This window comes from Dicentrarchus labrax, unplaced genomic scaffold (assembly GCF_905237075.1).
Source record: "Dicentrarchus labrax unplaced genomic scaffold, dlabrax2021, whole genome shotgun sequence".
NCBI lineage: Eukaryota > Metazoa > Chordata > Actinopteri > Moronidae > Dicentrarchus > Dicentrarchus labrax.
This window is the reverse complement of record NW_026136712.1, coordinates 21,516,950-21,534,274: the sequence shown is the minus strand read 5'-3', so window position 1 is coordinate 21,534,274 and position 17,325 is coordinate 21,516,950. Positions and strand designations below refer to the sequence as shown.

At 40.9% G+C, this 17,325-nt stretch overlaps 1 protein-coding gene across 2 annotated transcripts; it reads right to left on the bottom strand.

The window, feature by feature from the left end:
- Positions 1–159: 159 nt before the first annotated feature.
- hid1b (HID1 domain containing b) lies at positions 160–15,871 on the bottom strand. Of its 2 annotated transcripts, XM_051417497.1 has the most exons (19): positions 15,742–15,871; positions 14,371–14,520; positions 11,133–11,303; positions 9,281–9,403; positions 6,408–6,514; positions 5,918–6,034; positions 5,078–5,309; positions 4,937–4,993; positions 4,715–4,855; positions 4,289–4,379; positions 4,011–4,162; positions 3,410–3,488; positions 3,155–3,319; positions 2,850–3,071; positions 2,159–2,307; positions 1,995–2,078; positions 1,794–1,885; positions 773–931; positions 160–693 (listed from the first exon to the last, which is right to left on the bottom strand). In XM_051417497.1, exons 1-19 carry the CDS (start codon positions 15,805–15,807, stop codon positions 630–632), a joined length of 2,421 nt encoding a protein of 806 aa, XP_051273457.1. In that variant the 5' UTR covers positions 15,808–15,871; the 3' UTR covers positions 160–629. The 2 variants fall into 2 exon arrangements, with proteins under 2 accessions (XP_051273457.1, XP_051273458.1); XM_051417498.1 differs by lacking the exon at positions 9,281–9,403.
- Between the last annotated feature and the right edge of the window lie 1,454 nt (positions 15,872–17,325).

The following is a 17,325-nucleotide window of genomic DNA, read 5'->3' as shown; positions in this document are numbered from 1 at the left end:
CCCTCCAACCGTATCCCTGAGCCTACCTCGCAGCACTGAGCTATCGAACGTTCAGCTACGATCGGTGCGGGTGTGGTTTGGTCCACATACCTTTGGCCGTACATAGTGTGTTTCCAGGAAAATGCTTCACGTGAAATAAGTTAAACCTCTGAGCTCAAACCAGTCTGATCAGTTTTTAATTGTGGATATAACACATCGTATTTACACCTTGAAGCACTTTGCAGCACAGTTTCAGTCCCTGTTCAGACCTCGTTTGGTTTCCGTTCAGCACAATGTGAAAGGCTTCGATACAAACAGTCTTACCTACGCTGGCAGGTTATTTCATGATTTGGCGAGGAGTTTAAAAGACGAACGGAAAGCAAAACTTCCCTTCGTCACTTAAACCACTTGTTGTATTTTTGGCATAAAGTGAATAAATTAATATTCAATAAATGAATCTACTGTCAGATTGAATGGCCATTTGGCATTTCCTCTCCTGCACAATACAGCTCTTTCACTTTAGTCTGAACCCTGGAAGTTGGCAGAGATGAAGACAGAAGGTTGTTTTCTTCAGATAAACTCCGACAAGATGTGAAACGTTCCTCTGATCCCAGTTCAGGAGTGAGGAACGTGAATCTTCAACAGCTGCTCTAAATCCTCTGGATCTCAAAGAGCCGTATGTCCGTGTCGTACCAGATTGGAGGATCCAAGTTTCTACGGCGACAGAAAGGAAGTCACTGTTAAAACTCTTGATTTCCAGAACTTAAAATAGACCGGTTCGGTATGTGTTTACCGTAAGTAGATGACTCCCCACATGTATGTGCGGAACCACATGGCAGTGCCGGCGTTCGCCTGGTACTTCCTGATGAGGATGGGATGAGGGACGGGCAGGAGGCCGACGAGCGTGCCGTGCTGGAGGAACTTCAGGATTTCTGACTCGTCTGTCAAACCCCTGAGGACGACGACAACAACGATTAATCAGAGCGATTAAAGCTGAACTAATCAACATCTCTACATTATCAGTGGATCACATGACTGCGGTCACTTGTAGGGTGAAACTTTGTAGTTTCTCTGAGCCGTACGAAGCATTTAGCGTCGTTCAGCTCACAGTTTTATTGTTACAACACCAGCCCAACACCAAACACAGTGAGGATACGTTAGCAGCTAACTGGTGAAGAACATATATCATATAACAGACCTTAGGGCCACCAGGAGGGGCCAGTGGTGCCTAAGAAAATGATGGTTGTTTTCGAGGGTAGTTTTCCTTATTATTATTATTATTATTATTATTATTATTATTATTATTATTATTATTATTATATACTTTAGCAGACCATGTTTAATTCTCTTTCAGCACAATGGGAAAGTCTTCAGTACAACAGTAATCAGTGTATGGAGAGGAGTATAAAAGAACAGAAACCACAAAGCATTGTGCAAAAACAAAAAAATGTTTCTACATTTGGAAATCTTTTGAATCACTATGTTTCTTGTTTTTATTTAATAAAATTTGACGAAAAAAATGTACATTTTTGTACTTTTGTTGTATTTGTGACTCATTTTCAATATTTTTTTCAATTATTATTGATTATTGAGTTATATATTATATTAATAATTACGTCACAATAAGAACAAATACCAGTGGAGGCACTGGAGGACTGTTTCTTCAAAGGGTTAATATAAACAGAATAATAACTGTTGTTAGTATCACCATGACTGAAGATGCAAAGCATGAACACAAAATGCAAGAAAAAGAAAAGTTACAGCCCCAAAATAATCCATTTGCTTCTGGGTTTAAAAATTGTGTAATTTCTTACTTGTCGATGCAAATCTTCTCCACCTGAGGGACGAGTACTTGTAACAGCCGCATGATGGTCTGTAGAGGAAGCTTTGCCTTCCATGACGACACCTGAGACAACCAGGTAGCACGAGAGAGAGTAGGACACATAACTCCATCACTAAAACCACCAGAAAGACCAAAATATAGCAACATAACAGTAGATAAGACTTGTACTGACCCAGTCTGAGTTGGCGCTCCAGGCTGCCGACGACGACACACTCGACAACCGACTCCTCGTTGCTTCGGATTCTGTGTGGTAGACCTGACAACAGGACAAAGTCACTTTAACTGCAGGAGGAAAAACCAGAGACAGAGTGAGGGAACCACTGCTGTGAAGGGTACCTCGTGGTCTCTCTCTGAGTTGGACTCCGTGTCGCTGGCTCCAGCTCCAGCACTGCTGTCAGCGGCCGTCTGTGGAGGGTCTAAATGTGGCACGGTGACCAAGGTACCATCCTCACTCACCCGGGACTTCTCTGTTATCTTGTCAATTCCTATAGGACGCAAGAGAATAGTTTCTGTTTTTTTAAATTGCAAGAAAAAAATAGTGTTAAAAGGCACACACACCACCCAAAAAACAATACTGCACATTCATTTGTCAGCTTCAGAATCAGAACATCAGCAGCAGATCAGATACACAACTTAAAGAGAGAGTCTGAAACTGCAGAGGTTGCATACGACACAAATTGACCAGATTAATAAAAAATTAATTTAAACTCATTGACGTTTTCAAAGCAGCAGCTGCTGGTTGTTTACAAAAGTTATCCAACACCTGAGGACATCTAAAAACAAAATCCATCCATAAATAACAAACTTATTTTAGCAGTGTAGTGTAGTCAATTATGTTGAAAACCAATGCCTCTTAATAGTGCCATCTATAGGAGATGAGTATTTAGTAGTCACAAGACTTCTGATGGATTGCTTTAATTGAATATAACTTTAACTGGATATTTATGAATGAAAAGCAGTAAAATACCAGTCATAGTTCTTGGATAAGAATCATGAAACATTCTGTCTATGTAGTGATCTTTTGTACCTGGAGTGGCCTCCAAGCTGGCTTTGAGTGTGCCGGGCTCAGCAGGTACAGCAGGTCTGGATCCCTCCATGGACATGGTCTCTACAGAGCTGGTCCTGGAAATCCCAGACTTCTTCTTCTTCTGTAGCGCCTTCTGAATAGACGCCGTGTCAGACGTCAGGTTGGCCAACTGGTGGAAAACGTTCCGCTTTCGGATGATGGCGTACACGAGGTTGCAGTTACCTGCGAGGGAGAGATTCAGTAGTTTGGTAGAGGTTGGTATCATAACGGCGTCCAGTTCTGTCCACACACATCTATGTTCTCACCATCAAACTGATATTGGATGATGTTGTTGAAGACCTCCAGCAGGAAGAAGACCAGGTGGTGGTTCTGGGGCAAGGAGAAGAGGAACCAGGGTGTGGAGAAGGCCTCCAGGAGGTGGAGCAGCTTGTTGGCCGCCACCATGGACAGGCTTTTAAGATAAGGTGAAACTGTGGCAGAGCAGAAACGGAGGGTTTAAATATGCAATGCAGTTCTCCTGTTTTGCCACTAGATGGCAACAGTTGATCAGTGATACTCACTGTTCACTATGATGGTGAGCAGGCAGTCGAACAGAGGCTGGAGGCGCTGGTGTCCACTGGTGATGATTTTGTGGAAGATCTAAACATGAAAAAGTGAAGGTAATATTTAGTGTTATTAATGAATTCACAGAACATCAGAATTCTTCACATTTTTAGTTTTTTTAAATGAAAGAATATAAAATAAGATGACATTAGACATCCTCCATTCTCAGATAAGGAAAAACTCCACAAAATACTTTAAATGGGAAATAATTTCCACCAAAATTTACTCTTTTTTTTTACCGCAAAATGGCCAAAACAGCTACTGGATGCGAATATGTTGATGTTTAGCATATGACTGTGCTTACGTCATATTCTAGCACAGTCACAGATTAAAACTTGTTAGCATGTTCGCACATTAATACACATTAATAATAGTATGTTACACACTGTTTCCAAAGCTAAGTGCTAAATGTCTAATAATTATTAGCAAGTCAACTGTCATACAGTTGTAATGTTTACTGTCTTTGACACGTTACCATGCATACACGTTAGCATTTAGCATTTATACTGTAAATGTGGTTGTATCAGATCAGTCCTGTTTCACCTCCTGACCTCTTACCACAACGAGCAGGTCCGCGTGAGTCCCTGTGAAAACAGGAATGTCCATCGGGACACGGAGAGTGTACGGCTTGTTCAGGCGAACACCAAAGTTTCTTTCTCCGCTTAACAGCAGGAGGATGAACACGCCGATGTGCATGAGGCCGACACGAGCTGCAGACGCACACAAACAAAAAGATGGATCAGTCAGAGCATGGGTTGTTAAATAATGATCAATGCAAGTTGACACTTATCTCAGTATGCACAAACAGTGTTATATTTAATGTTTGAATGACTCACACTGATCTGCTCTGGCGTCGTTGAGGTTGAAGAGGATGGGAACCAGCATGTCCAACACATCGCTGCTCTTCAGCACAAAGAACAAGAATTTCTAAAACACACAGAGTCAAAAGTTTAAACTCATTTCTTCCATTTTACTCACATAAAGGACGACGTTATAAGCGGTTGTGTCAGAAACAACTCCATATTTACTATTTAATGCATTATATTTAAAGTCCAACATTTTATTTGAGTGTCCCAATTATGACTTTCATGGAAATTCATCTTATATTAGTGGAGATATTTTTATATCTGTTCGTTTCTGTATCAGCTGCAACAGTCAGTCCCTCAAGGAAGCCAAATTCAAGTTTTGACCTGATGATGGTGCTAAATGAAACGTTAAATGTTTACAATTCAAGACCATTTGTAGAAAATCGGGCTCCGCACCTTGTTGAAGTCACAGAACTTCCAGAAGAGGATCAGCAGCTCCTGTTGAAACTGGATCTTCTTGGTGGATCGAGGCAGGTAAGTCTGGACCAGAGGGTTGTTGAGCAGGCGTGCCAGACCTTTCAGGATGAAGCTCAAGTCCTGACAAAAACAAACGTACACTTTCACGTCCATCAGTATCAACACATTCAGTGCTGAACGCTGAGCCATATTTCACAGTACCTCTTCTCTGTGAATCCTGGAGAGATAATTCACGAAGAGGTTATCAGGTCCGGCTGGCTGAAAAGAAAAAAGACAATGATTTTAAATTCTGAATCAGAATCAGTGTTTTTATTATAATAACAGCTCATTGGATCATCATACTTCCGGTTCCTCCTCAGCTGAGGGGGATGCAGAGTCGTCCAGGGCCTGGAGGGCGGCTCTGGCGGCGGACCCCGCCTCATGTTCCAGGGTGACGATAAGGATCTGGACCGCCTGCTCCACCAGCTGCTCCCGGTGGTCGGAGAACAACAGGTGGTTGTAGGGGACGCCGTACCCGACGGGGTCGTAGGCGCACACCACATTGAGCAGGGAGGTGAACAGGGGCAGGGCGTGTCTGGGTGAAGCGGTGAGAGACGGGCGGAGGTCAGTTAGCACTGTATATCAGCAGTGAGGGGGTCACACATGCCAGGTTATCAGAGTTTTCCATGTGTTCAGAGGAGTGGGCTCTTCAGAGGGGGCGGTTTATGTCCCACAGTGTAGGTTAATGCAACGCAGAGGGTGATGTTATATCTATTTATATACTGTACATACATATAGCTTTTCTCTTTGATGATTTTACTATCAAATGTCATCAGAAATGTAAAAATGTAGAATATGAGAGCTCATTAAGGAACAGTAACACACCTAGGGCTGCACAATTAATCGAAATATTATTGAAATCACAAAATGCAAATCACAGAATAACAAAAACAACAGCCTCATAACTTATAAATAATACACAATAATAAGGGGAAACAACAAAGATTTACATCATAGGGGTGAAGAGTCGATTCTTAGAACATTAATAGTTCATTGAAGCATCATAACCAGTAATTGACACACAAAGATGATTTTAGGATCAATACATTACCAATACAGACGTCCCTGTACTGTTCCTGTGTGTGTGTGTGTGTGTGTGTGTGTGTGTGTGTGTGTGTGTGTGTGTGTGTGTGTGTGTGTTACCTGTTTTCTGTGGAGCAGAAGAAGGAGACCCAGGGGTTGAGGTTTTTTCTTTCAGAGGACGGAGGAAGGTACATGGCTTCGGAGAAACAGGTGAGGAGCAACTTCAGCAGCTCCGTCCTGAACAAACAGAAACACACACACAGGATAAAATAAACTGTTTCTAAAACCACTTCAGGAAAGTTTTCTTTCTTACTTATAAGTTGATTTCTGTGTGTCTAGCTTTAATTTATACCTCTTTACCAGAGCAACACAACATGTTGAATTGATTTCAATAACAGAAATGAAACCTAATGACTCCAGGAACAATTAATTCCTAGAGGTATCATGTTCAGGGACATTAGGGATTGTTTTGCTCCAAGGATGGGTTATGGGTTAACTCTCATAGCTGATATGTCAAACAGGCAACTAGTTAAAAAGAAAAAGTATAAAATAACTTGTTTCAGCCTGATTTAATAATTGTTAAATTTTCACAGTTCTCCACAGTTCTCACCTGTTGAGGTCGTGGATGTAGTTTAGAGGAGGTGACTGAGCGAAGCCCACCCCGGCCTCCCAGATGTACTCACAGCTGTCGATGGAGCGAATGTCCTCGGCTGTATCCTGCAGCAGAGACGACAACAATAAAAAAAAGACCTTCATAATTTCCCTGACCAATGGGTTGGGGGGGGATCAATTATAAAAACAGTCAGTCGTAGCTAATTAAAAATAAAAGGTGAAATTAGCCTTGAAAGTGCTTTTAGTTAAAGCACCTGATGCATTTTATTGAAGGTAAATTACACAAATGTGAAACTAAAACAAACTAATTAAATTATTATGAGCTGAACTGGGTCCTGATAGTCTACAGACGGTGATATTTGACACTTTGGTTACAGCTCATACTGCCACATTCATTCAGAGCATTATTACACAGTTAAAGGTCTAAACAAACAGCAGGGCTGTGTTCACACCTACTTCCACCATGTGATTCAACAAGTGGACTAAACTGACAAGGTCTGAGTGCGACACCTCGGCACAGATAACTACAGCTTTATGAATAGATCGGACAAGGTGCCGCCATTGTTCTTCATAAGTAAACTGACAGCAAAGGGCACCGTGCCACGCCACTCAAACATTCACTGCTGTACAACCAAACCCAGGAAGCAGCATGCCACAGGAATTTCGTTTTTTTCACTTCCTGGAAAGAAACGTCTTCAGGTTGCATCACGTTTTACAAAAGAGTCTCAAACTCTTCCACTTGGACGATTTTAGAACTATTTTATAAGGAAAAAGCAAAAATGTTTCACAATAAATGTGATTTTATTTAACAGATTATGTTGCTCTTGTCCCTTTCTTTATCACACGACACATTGACCTTTTTCACGGCAGCCATTTAGGGTAAACCCAGGTGTTACCAATGATACAGGTTCAGTTCCATTTAGTGTAGCAGAGCCTTTTCCAGTGAGCCAACATGCACAAAAGCAGCACCTTTTAGTTGGAAAAAAAGGTGACGTCAGGAATTCTCGTTAACCAATCAGAGTTTAACCAAAATGTGATGACAGTTGTTGCGTTGTTTGCTTTATGATGTCAGCCATCAAATGTGACAGAATCACACCCACACAGACGGGATGAAGCACATCCTCTGAGTTTGGTATAAATAAATAGTTCCCCTGAAGTTGAACTTGGATTCTTGCTTATTTAGTCAGAAATGTTTAATATTAAAGAGAAATACTAAAGATGTTGAGGGGCTTTAACACTCGTAACCTCAACATCTTCTTCTAAACTTCTTAAAAAACAATTCAGTTTAAAAGAAATATACTAATATCCGTCTCTGAGGTTTCTGCCTCCACATTAGAGATTAATTAAATAAGGTTTTTGCTGCTCACAGCACTGTGATACTAGATTTAAAACATGTAATCTCAATGTGTCTTACTCTGGATAATCCACTGGCCTTGCTGCTTTTATTGGGACTACTTTCCTTTTTAAATATATATTTATATTTTGGGGCTTTTTGTATTTATTAGATATGATAAGACTGACAAGAGAGGGGGTTAGACGCAGCAAAGGGCCACAGGTTGGAGTCAAACCCTGGGCCACTGCAGCAAGGACTCAGCCTTGGTACATGGGGCTCCACCCCTGTTGGGACTACTACCGCAGAAATAGTCCCTATGAACTGTTTACAGTGTGACTATTGGGAATTTTCAATGCTGTGTGCTTTATAAATTTCAAAAAAACAACAATTCTGAGCCAAATATCTGCATTATTTGGTCACAGTGTGTTCTGTTGGTAATTTGTGTGAACTGACCCTTTAACACCTTTTGACCTCCACATCCTCACAGGGAAGTGGAAGCTCAAATCCAATCTCTTCATGATGCTCAGAAACTTCCACTACTGTGTTTCTGTGTGCACACGAATGCATCACAGGTCACAGGGGGCAGGTGGGAACAGACGGCAGCCGCTGGTCATTTTCCACCTTCTGCCGCACAGTTTCACCCCCGCTCCGCTGACTTTAACGTTTCCTCGGGGCGGCTGGGAGGAAAGATCTGATCGTGGAGGGGTGAAGGACCTGCTGGGCGCTCTCCGGTACCACAGGTGTTTGCTCAGCGCGGTGTAAGAAGCGTCCACCCAGTTCTCCTCAGCCCAGTTGACAAACATGGCCACTCCTCCCGCTCCCTGTCTCATGTGGAGTAACTCATTAACTCGAGCTACTGCCCGAGAAGGTTATGTGAAGGAGATAAGCGCGCTAAGTGGCACAGCCACCGGGCTGAACAACATGGACTTCTTTTATACGAGCAGCGCAGAAGTTAAATAAGTTGAAAAACAAAGGAAACACTAAGTTGAAGGAAGCTGCATATGTGACTAGCTCAAAACATTAGGGAATACTTATTTTCTTTTTTGTTGGAGTTAAATTATTACATATAAACCTCGTGTCTGTGTGTAATACAGAGCTGGAGTCTGGTTATGGTTAGCCTAGCTTAGCATAAACACTGGAGGCAGGTGGGAACAGGTAGCCTGGCTGACTACCCAAAGACAAACCAAATTCTGGCTCCAGAAAGGGTTTTTGTGCGTTTTTTTGTGAGTTGTTTCTCCTACACAGTTCCTGACCACTTCTTGGAGCTGGGCTAACTGTTTCCAGTCTCTATGCTAAGCTAGGCTGCGTTATCGATCTTCTCACCTCTTCTCAGAATAAAAACCAAATAAAATGAATGTTGAATGTTGAATATGCCTTTAAGGAACACCAGATGTGCTGCAGAAATGCCATTCCCAGTTAGTGAAAGAGCCCGAGGCCGCGCTTTAGTGGGTCTCCTTAATGAAATACTGAACATTGGCAGGTGTTTGTCTGCAGCTGCACAGCGGGATAATGAGGCCACAGTGTACAGCGGGACTCACCGAGCTGTTCTTCTTGTGGCTCTGAGCAGTGAAATGTGGACAGAAGAGCAGGTCGGCGATGGCCAGCAGCAGCGATTCAGCCAGCGGACGCTCTTCTGCCTCGCCGTCGTCTTCGTCCAGACGCTGGAGGATGAAGAAGACGAGTTAAGGAGGCGTCCTTCAAGAGTTCGGTTGTTCTGTGCGGTGAAAACATCTCGGCAAAAGGTCCATTCAGTAGCTGTTCTGGAGCTTTTGATTATATCACAGGATCTTCTTCATCTGCAGCTTGAGTTTGCCCAGTTGCCATGGAAACGTAGATGCTCAAGTGCTCAAGTTTTCCGAGCACTCATCGTGCGATATGCTCGAAAGCTCCAGAACAGCTACTAAACAGATTTTTTTATGCTTTCAGGTAGTTAAAGAGAAAATTTTCATATTTAAGTAAAGTACAATGGGTGGACAGAATAACATGAACACCTACAAAGTTATGGTAAAAAAAAAATGCAAACCAAAAGCACCAACCGTACAGTAACCATGTTTATAATTATTGCAATATTATAAACATGGCGATATATTGGGATTTATTTTAATTTAATTTTAAGTTATTGCATCATAACCTCCATTATTAGCAGCCCTAATAGTATCGATACCCTGTAGTTTAGTGCACACTGTATACAATAAAAATCTAATACAGTACAATATAGTTGTAGTTTTTTCAGTATTACAGTATTTTCCTGCAGAACCACAAAACAACCCGTTAGCGTGTTCCAGCTCAGCAGCGCTGCACTTTACCTCAGTCCCACACTTTAATTAAGGGACATTCAATCCCTCCTTAATTCAATCGACGAGCCAGGAGCGGGGGGGAGGTACAATATGGGCAGTGTTTGGACTGTGGCGACCAGGTAACCAGAGAACCAGCTGCCGTCAGGAGGAGGAGGAGGTGGAGGAGGAGGAAGGAGGAGAGGGGGGTTGGTTCTGGACAGCAGCAGTCTCATCTTACAGATCCTGAATCAGGCAGCAGCATCACGTCTAACTGATTATTAGAACTGTGAAATCGTCTGATGTCTGAGAGCTAAAAGGCTGCTGACAGATTAAACAGGTTCAGTTCCTCCGTCTGATGTTCCCAACACAACACATGGTACTGTAGGCCACCGGTTCCCAACCTTCCTCACTAAAGGGACCTCTTTTCTATCATTTATTAAACTGACTCAGTGACATATTTTATGTATATTTCATATTATATTAAAAACTGAACAATGAACTCAAACAGTGAACTCAGTAACTGCAGGAAGTTTGATTTTAGAACACAAGTCAAAAAGGGTTTTTTTTAAATAAAATTATTTTCACTATTTTATACCTATTTGTGGAAAGATTTGAGTTTTTTGGTGATTTAGGTGAACTGGTCAGTAGAAATATAAAAAATAGAAGATTTATTTTTGTTTTTTTTGCTGAAGGCTGTTAACTATGTTTCTGTATTTAATGTCATTAACTGCAATTTTCACACTCCAGTTCCTGTTATTAAACTTCCTGTCAATTAAAGAATTAAAACAGTAATTATATAATACTGGAGAAGAAAGATTGAAGAGAGGCTTTAAGGTCTTACAGTAAAACACACACACACACACACACACACACACAGGTTGGTTTGTAGTCTAACTTGTAGAAAAGAGATTATTGCTTCCTCAATGCATTCCTTCCCTGTTACTGCCCCCTCCCACACACACACACACACACACACACAAACACACACACACACACACACACACACACACTGACTGTTGTGGAGAACAGCGTCAGATTTCACCTTCTTCAATGTGAAAGCATTAATGGTTGAGTGAATACAGAAACACTTCCTGTAACAGATTTTGTGTCGTACCCCCGCTCTGCCGGCTCCGGGGACGGTGGACCAGAAGAAGCCCCTCCAGTCGGCGTCCTCGAAGATGTAGGGGAGGATGCGGGTGAGCAGGCGGGTGCAGTTGAGGATGATCTGACGCTCTTTCTCTGAGGGGCAGCCAGAGTCGGCGCCCTGGACCAACCTCTCCACCGCCTGAGGGAAACAAATAAAGCTCATAAAACAGCATATAATATAACAGACTGAGGCTAAAGCTCCCAGGTTATGATTTCCTGCTGTTTATAGACATTTTAAGGCAGAAATGTTACATATTATATCTTTAGATCAACAATCTGACAAAGAAAATATGATTCTGACCTGATATTTGCTGCTCAGTGTCACATTTTCTGGTATTTAAAAGTTATTTTATCTCGACTAAAAATCTGTTCCTTGTCAAAATAAAAGTAGGATCTCTTCAAACTGTCTCCTTATTGTTCTACTTGAGTGACCTTTGACCTTTGCAGACACTGGTGTGTGTAACAGTTAAAGTGTGGGAACAACAAACAGCAGCATTCCTTCGACTCCGACTGTAACCAGGATGGACCAACGTCAGTGGTGGAAAGTAACTAATTACTTCTACTCGAGTACTGTATTTAAATTAACTATTTAAAAAGGTACTTGAATGTCTTTGATGCTACTTTATACTCCATTACATTTCAGATTTATTTGATTTAGTTAATATTGCTTTAGTTACTTTGCAGGTTATTATATTAGTGGTTTTCAAACTGGGGTCCGGGGCCCAACAGGGGTCCTGGAGTGGCTAATAGAAGCAGATCTCCTTTACTAGCCTGGTGTGGCTCAATAAGGGTCTGAATTAGAGGCCTGGTCTGGATTTTATAGAGATTATCTGGATTAATAAAACCTCTTAAAATCCACCGGATCACCTACACAAATATATCGTTAGATTCTCCACAGTTCAATCAGTTCATTTTACAGAAACCACGAGCACCAAAGTATCAAATGATCAAATGTATGAGTCCTAATTGATAAATTAATCAATAAAAGTAATAATTAATACTGGTTTAAATAAACTATTTAATAGTATTTTCCATCTTTGCTGAGAGTTAAAAGGAATTCAGCAGTTGAAGCAAATAAAATCTTTTTGTAAGTTGGATCAAGGGACAAAATGTGTTTTTTATTGATTGTAATTTATAGTGATTCAAGCTTTATTAACTATAAAGAGTTTATAATCTTAATATAAAAATAAAAAGGGTTCTTCCTACATATCCACTGATATTTATATATATATATATATATATATATATATATATTTATATATATATATAGTGAGTCGATTTCTCGCTTATTCCTGGATGACATCAAGCTGTACGCCAGGAATGAGCGAGAAATCGACTCACTGATCCACACCACCAGGATCTACAGCAACGACATAGGGATGTCATTCGGATTGGACAAGTGCGGCCGGATGGTCTCAAAGAGAGGCAAGATGATCAGATCTGAAGGGGTTGACCTGCCAGAGGGCAACATAGGTGATATCCAAAACAGCTACAAGTACCTTGGTATCCCACAAGCTAATGGAAACCATGAGGAAGCTGCAAGGTAGTCAACCACAACCAAATACCTCCAGAGAGTAAGGCAGGTCCTGAAAAGTCAGCTGAATGGCAGGAACAAGATCCAAGCCATCAACATGTACGCACTACCAGTCATCAGATACCCTGCTGGGATCATAAGCTGGCCAAAGGAGGAGATAAAAGCCACAGATATCAAGACAAGAAAGCTCCTCACCATGCACAGAGGGTTTCACCCCAAATCCAGCACCCTGAGACTGTATACTAAGCGGAAAGAGGGAGGCCGAGGACTAGTGAGCATCAAGGCCACTATCCAGGATGAAACATCAAAAATCCAAGAGTACATCAGAAAAATGGCCACAAAGGATGAACTGCTAAGTGAATGTCTCAGGCAACAGAAACCCAATAAGAGTGCGGAGGAAGAGGAGCAGACAACCTGGAGGGACAAGCCCCTACATGGCACGTACCACCGCCAAATTGAAGAAGTGGCTGATATCGAGAAGACCTACCAATGGCTGGAAAAGGCTGGACTCAGAGACAGCACAGAGGCACTGATCATGGCAGCACAAGAACAGGCCCTAGGTACAAGAGCCATAGAGGCCAAGATCTACAAGAGTAGGACTAACCCAAGGTGCAGACTATGCAAAGATGCCCTTGAGACAGTCCAGCACATAGTAGCAGGGTGTAAGATGCTAGCCGGGTCAGCGTACATGGAGAGACACCACCAAGTGGCTGGAATAGTGTTCAGGAACATCTGTACCCAGTATGGAATAGAAGTACCCAAATCCCAATGGGCTGCACCACAGAAGTTGGCTGAGAACAACAGGGCCAAGGTGCTGTGGGACTTCAGCTTCCAGACTGACAAACAGGTCCTGGCCAACCAACCGGACATAGTGGTGGTAGACAAGGAGCAGAAGAAGGCGGTGGTGATAGATGTGGCCATACCAGCAGACGCCAACATCAGAAAGAAGGAACACAAAAAGGTTGAAAAGTACCAAGGGTTGAAAGAACAGCTGGAGCAGATGTGGAAGGTCAAGGCGAGCGTAATCCCCGTGGTAGTAGGAGCACTCGGGGCAGTGACCCCCAAACTGGGGGAGTGGCTCCAACAGATCCCAGGAACAACATCAGAAGCCTCAGTCCAGAAGAGCGCAGTCCCAGGAACAGCTAAGATACTGCGCAGAACCCTCAAACTCCCAGGCCTCTGGTAGAGGACCCGAGCTTGAGGATGACACACAGATACCACCCCAAGAGGGTGAGAGGGAAGTTTTTTATATATATAAGGAGTACTTTTACTTTTGGTACTTTAAGTATATTTGATGGGTTTTTTACACAGTAAAGTATAAAATAACGAACGCTTTGTAATCAATAAAGCTCAACATTGCCTATACCGATCGGTTAAAAAATACATTGATCGGCACTGATACCGAAACCCCAGAAAGGAACAGCTTCCATGCGGACATTTTGTTTCTTAATGCATGTTTTGGATTGATTTTAGTAAGTTTACTTTAAGTGTGCACTGCGGACAAATCAAAAAGATCGGGACTCGATATCTGTGAAATAATCAATATTAAATTATTTGAATCTTAGTTTTATAAGTTACAGAAACCTTCCTGATTAATAACTTTTTTACCAGGTGTTTTGTAATCAGTTATTGATTAGTTAGATGAACGTATCTGTTGTTTACAGTGCGTTACCTTGTAGCAGAGGGTTGCCAGGTTGGACGGAGATTCCTCTCTGACAGCTCGGATCTCGGCCGCCGGCACCAGAGCGAAGACGTCCTGCACGGTGGTGGAGGAGTCGGCCCAGAACTGATCCCAGAACGCATTGTCTGTGGCCTCTACGGGCTACAGGAGGGGACAAACAACGTCACATTACTCTCTGGTGAACCGCCGTGTTTCTACGGTAGCCCAGAATGGAGAAACCAAACACTGGCTGTAGATATACATGTACATTATCCGCTGTATTCAAATGGCGGCAATCTGCAATTTAACCACTAGATGGCACTAAATCGTACACACTGGCCCTTTAAGACAAAATAATCAATCAATATAGAAGAAAATCAGATGTCAGATTGATAATAAAACATTAAAAGTAGTTTGTTGCTGCACTAAAATGTTTATTTTAGTATCTTTAAACCTTTTCATGTTTTAGTCAGAAACATTTAATAGAAGATTTTAATATTTGACTCTCAAATTCTTAAACGATTAGTCGACTAATCGATTGATCAAGAATCAGCAGATCAGTGGATAATGCTGATAATCGTTAGCTGCAGCCAGACTATTCAGACTGTTTCATTGGAGCGACCTTAAGGACGTTTCCAAGCAGAGTTGTAGACACAAAGTTCCTCCAAGATCTTTATTTTTGTAGCAATTATCACTTAAAATATCAAAACAATTGGGAAAAATGCTCATTTTTAAACATTTTGTGGCAAAAATAAAGAGATATTCAGGTTTATTGTCACAGAAAAATATTAAATGTTTAGTATTTTTGCTTAAAAAATGACTCAGTGATTAATCTTTTACCAGAATAGTTGTGGTTAATAGTCTGTGGATAGATAATAAATAATAAAGGGCTAAATGTTGCAGCCATAACTCACATACAATGAAAGAGACTATAGATAACAACCGTATGTGGGCAGTTCCACCTTAAATGCACCTGCTAGAGGAGCTCATTAATTAAATTCAACATGTTTTCAGGTCACATGTTACATGTTCTTGTTATTTAAGGATCATTGCACTAAATAAACATACATTAGGAAGGACTCAAACGATCCAAAAGGCCGATATGAGAGTTCCCAGCCTCTTTAAAGTGAACACAAACAGAAGAAAATAGAAATATTTCAGAGGATATGTTTGAGTTCTGTCTGGAAACAGAAATATAAACTGACTGCGGTGTTATCCTGGTTTTTTCTGTCCACTTTGTGTCATCTGGGCTGCAGTTCAGGCTACCATCTGGCACTCTTAACTTTATCTCCACAGGCTGTATTTAAAACCCACAAACGCGCAACCGACGCGCTCCACCGCCGTGTCTGTGCCTCTGCAGGTGTTTTATTGTGAAAAACCGACCTGTGTTTTGGTTGTGAGTTGAATCACCGCTTTCCTGAAGTGAAGTTTAGTGTCTGCGTTTCCCATTTTGTGTCACAAACCACCTCCTGGCCGGTCTGGATCCGCGTTAACACTGAGTCGCCGTAAAGGAGGATAATCTCCTCATCCACCACTGCGCTCTGCTGCCTTCAGGACCGCCTCGGAAACTGCAGCTTCAAGCTAATGCGTGTCAGAATAAGCCGCTGCTGATTCTTAATGTTGTAACTCTCACTACAGGGTTGAGTTTATTTAAAGAAAACGAGCAACCGTGAGACAAAGAATGTATAATTTAATTTCCATTAGGTTATAATATATATTTTTTTTACCTTGGACACCACAACAAACTCACAAAAGAAAAACAAAATCACAAAAAAATACATAAAACAAACAATAAAAAGAAGAAAAGAAAACACAAACGATCCTGCAGGTTTACACAGAATCATTAAAACAACAATAATAACATATAAACTGTAAATTAACTAAACTATACATTATAATTATATATAGGTTAATAATAATCATTATTTATGTAGAACCTTTCAAAGCAAAGCTACAAAGTGCTTAACATGGGGAAAACGTAAATTCAAACAATTTAATACGACAATTAAATTAAATAAATCTGGCAAATTAAAAAGAATTAAAAACAAAAAACAAACACACAAACAAAAAAAAACACAAAATTGTATAATAATGAGGTTTATTAGGCTAAAAACACGTTTTTAAAATATAATGTTTTGTTACATAATATAATGTTACTGCTTCTGTAAGAGTGACCCTATAATCATGTTACACAACGTATTTGCGTTCAAAATTTTATGTTTGTCTGTCTGCTCAAGAGGTTTAATAAATCCGACGGCACATAAACGTAACACAAACCAAGCAGGATCCAAACTAACCCCACTTCCGGGATCCTAAAGTACATATTTGCTTTCATTCACGTTGTTCAGTGATTAAAACCGCCTTCATTTACATATCAGACAATGATTCAGATGCAGGTTGGTAAGAAGACTGACACACTCTTCATCATCATCACCATCATCATCATCATCACCATCATCATCACCTGTATCATCCTTCTACCTCATGTCATTAATATTAAATGTAGATAATGTTTTATTTATTCAGATTCAAACAGACAATGAAGAGTGGATCCACCGATACTTCAGGTACAATCGGGATAAATGAGCTCTGGTGTTCATAGAGCAACAGTGACATCCAGTGAATGACTCAGACTATAATCTGACTTCATTAAAGAACAGATGAGTTTATCAGATACAACATCAGTGAATATCCTTTATACTTTATTTTTATGTCATAAATTTGTCTTTTGTCATAAATTAAATTACATAAAACGACTTTCTGTAATAATAATACATTTGGTAAAACAAACTAATCCTGAAGGTGTCACTTCTTTAAATTTAACACAAACGACAGCCCTGCTTCAGTGCCAATATTAATTATACAAACAATAAAATAAAAGATAAAAAGATTATTATTGCATGTTTTTACTTTTTATACACTCAATACCTTTAATAACTTCCTATAACTCGCACCAGTAAATCTTAT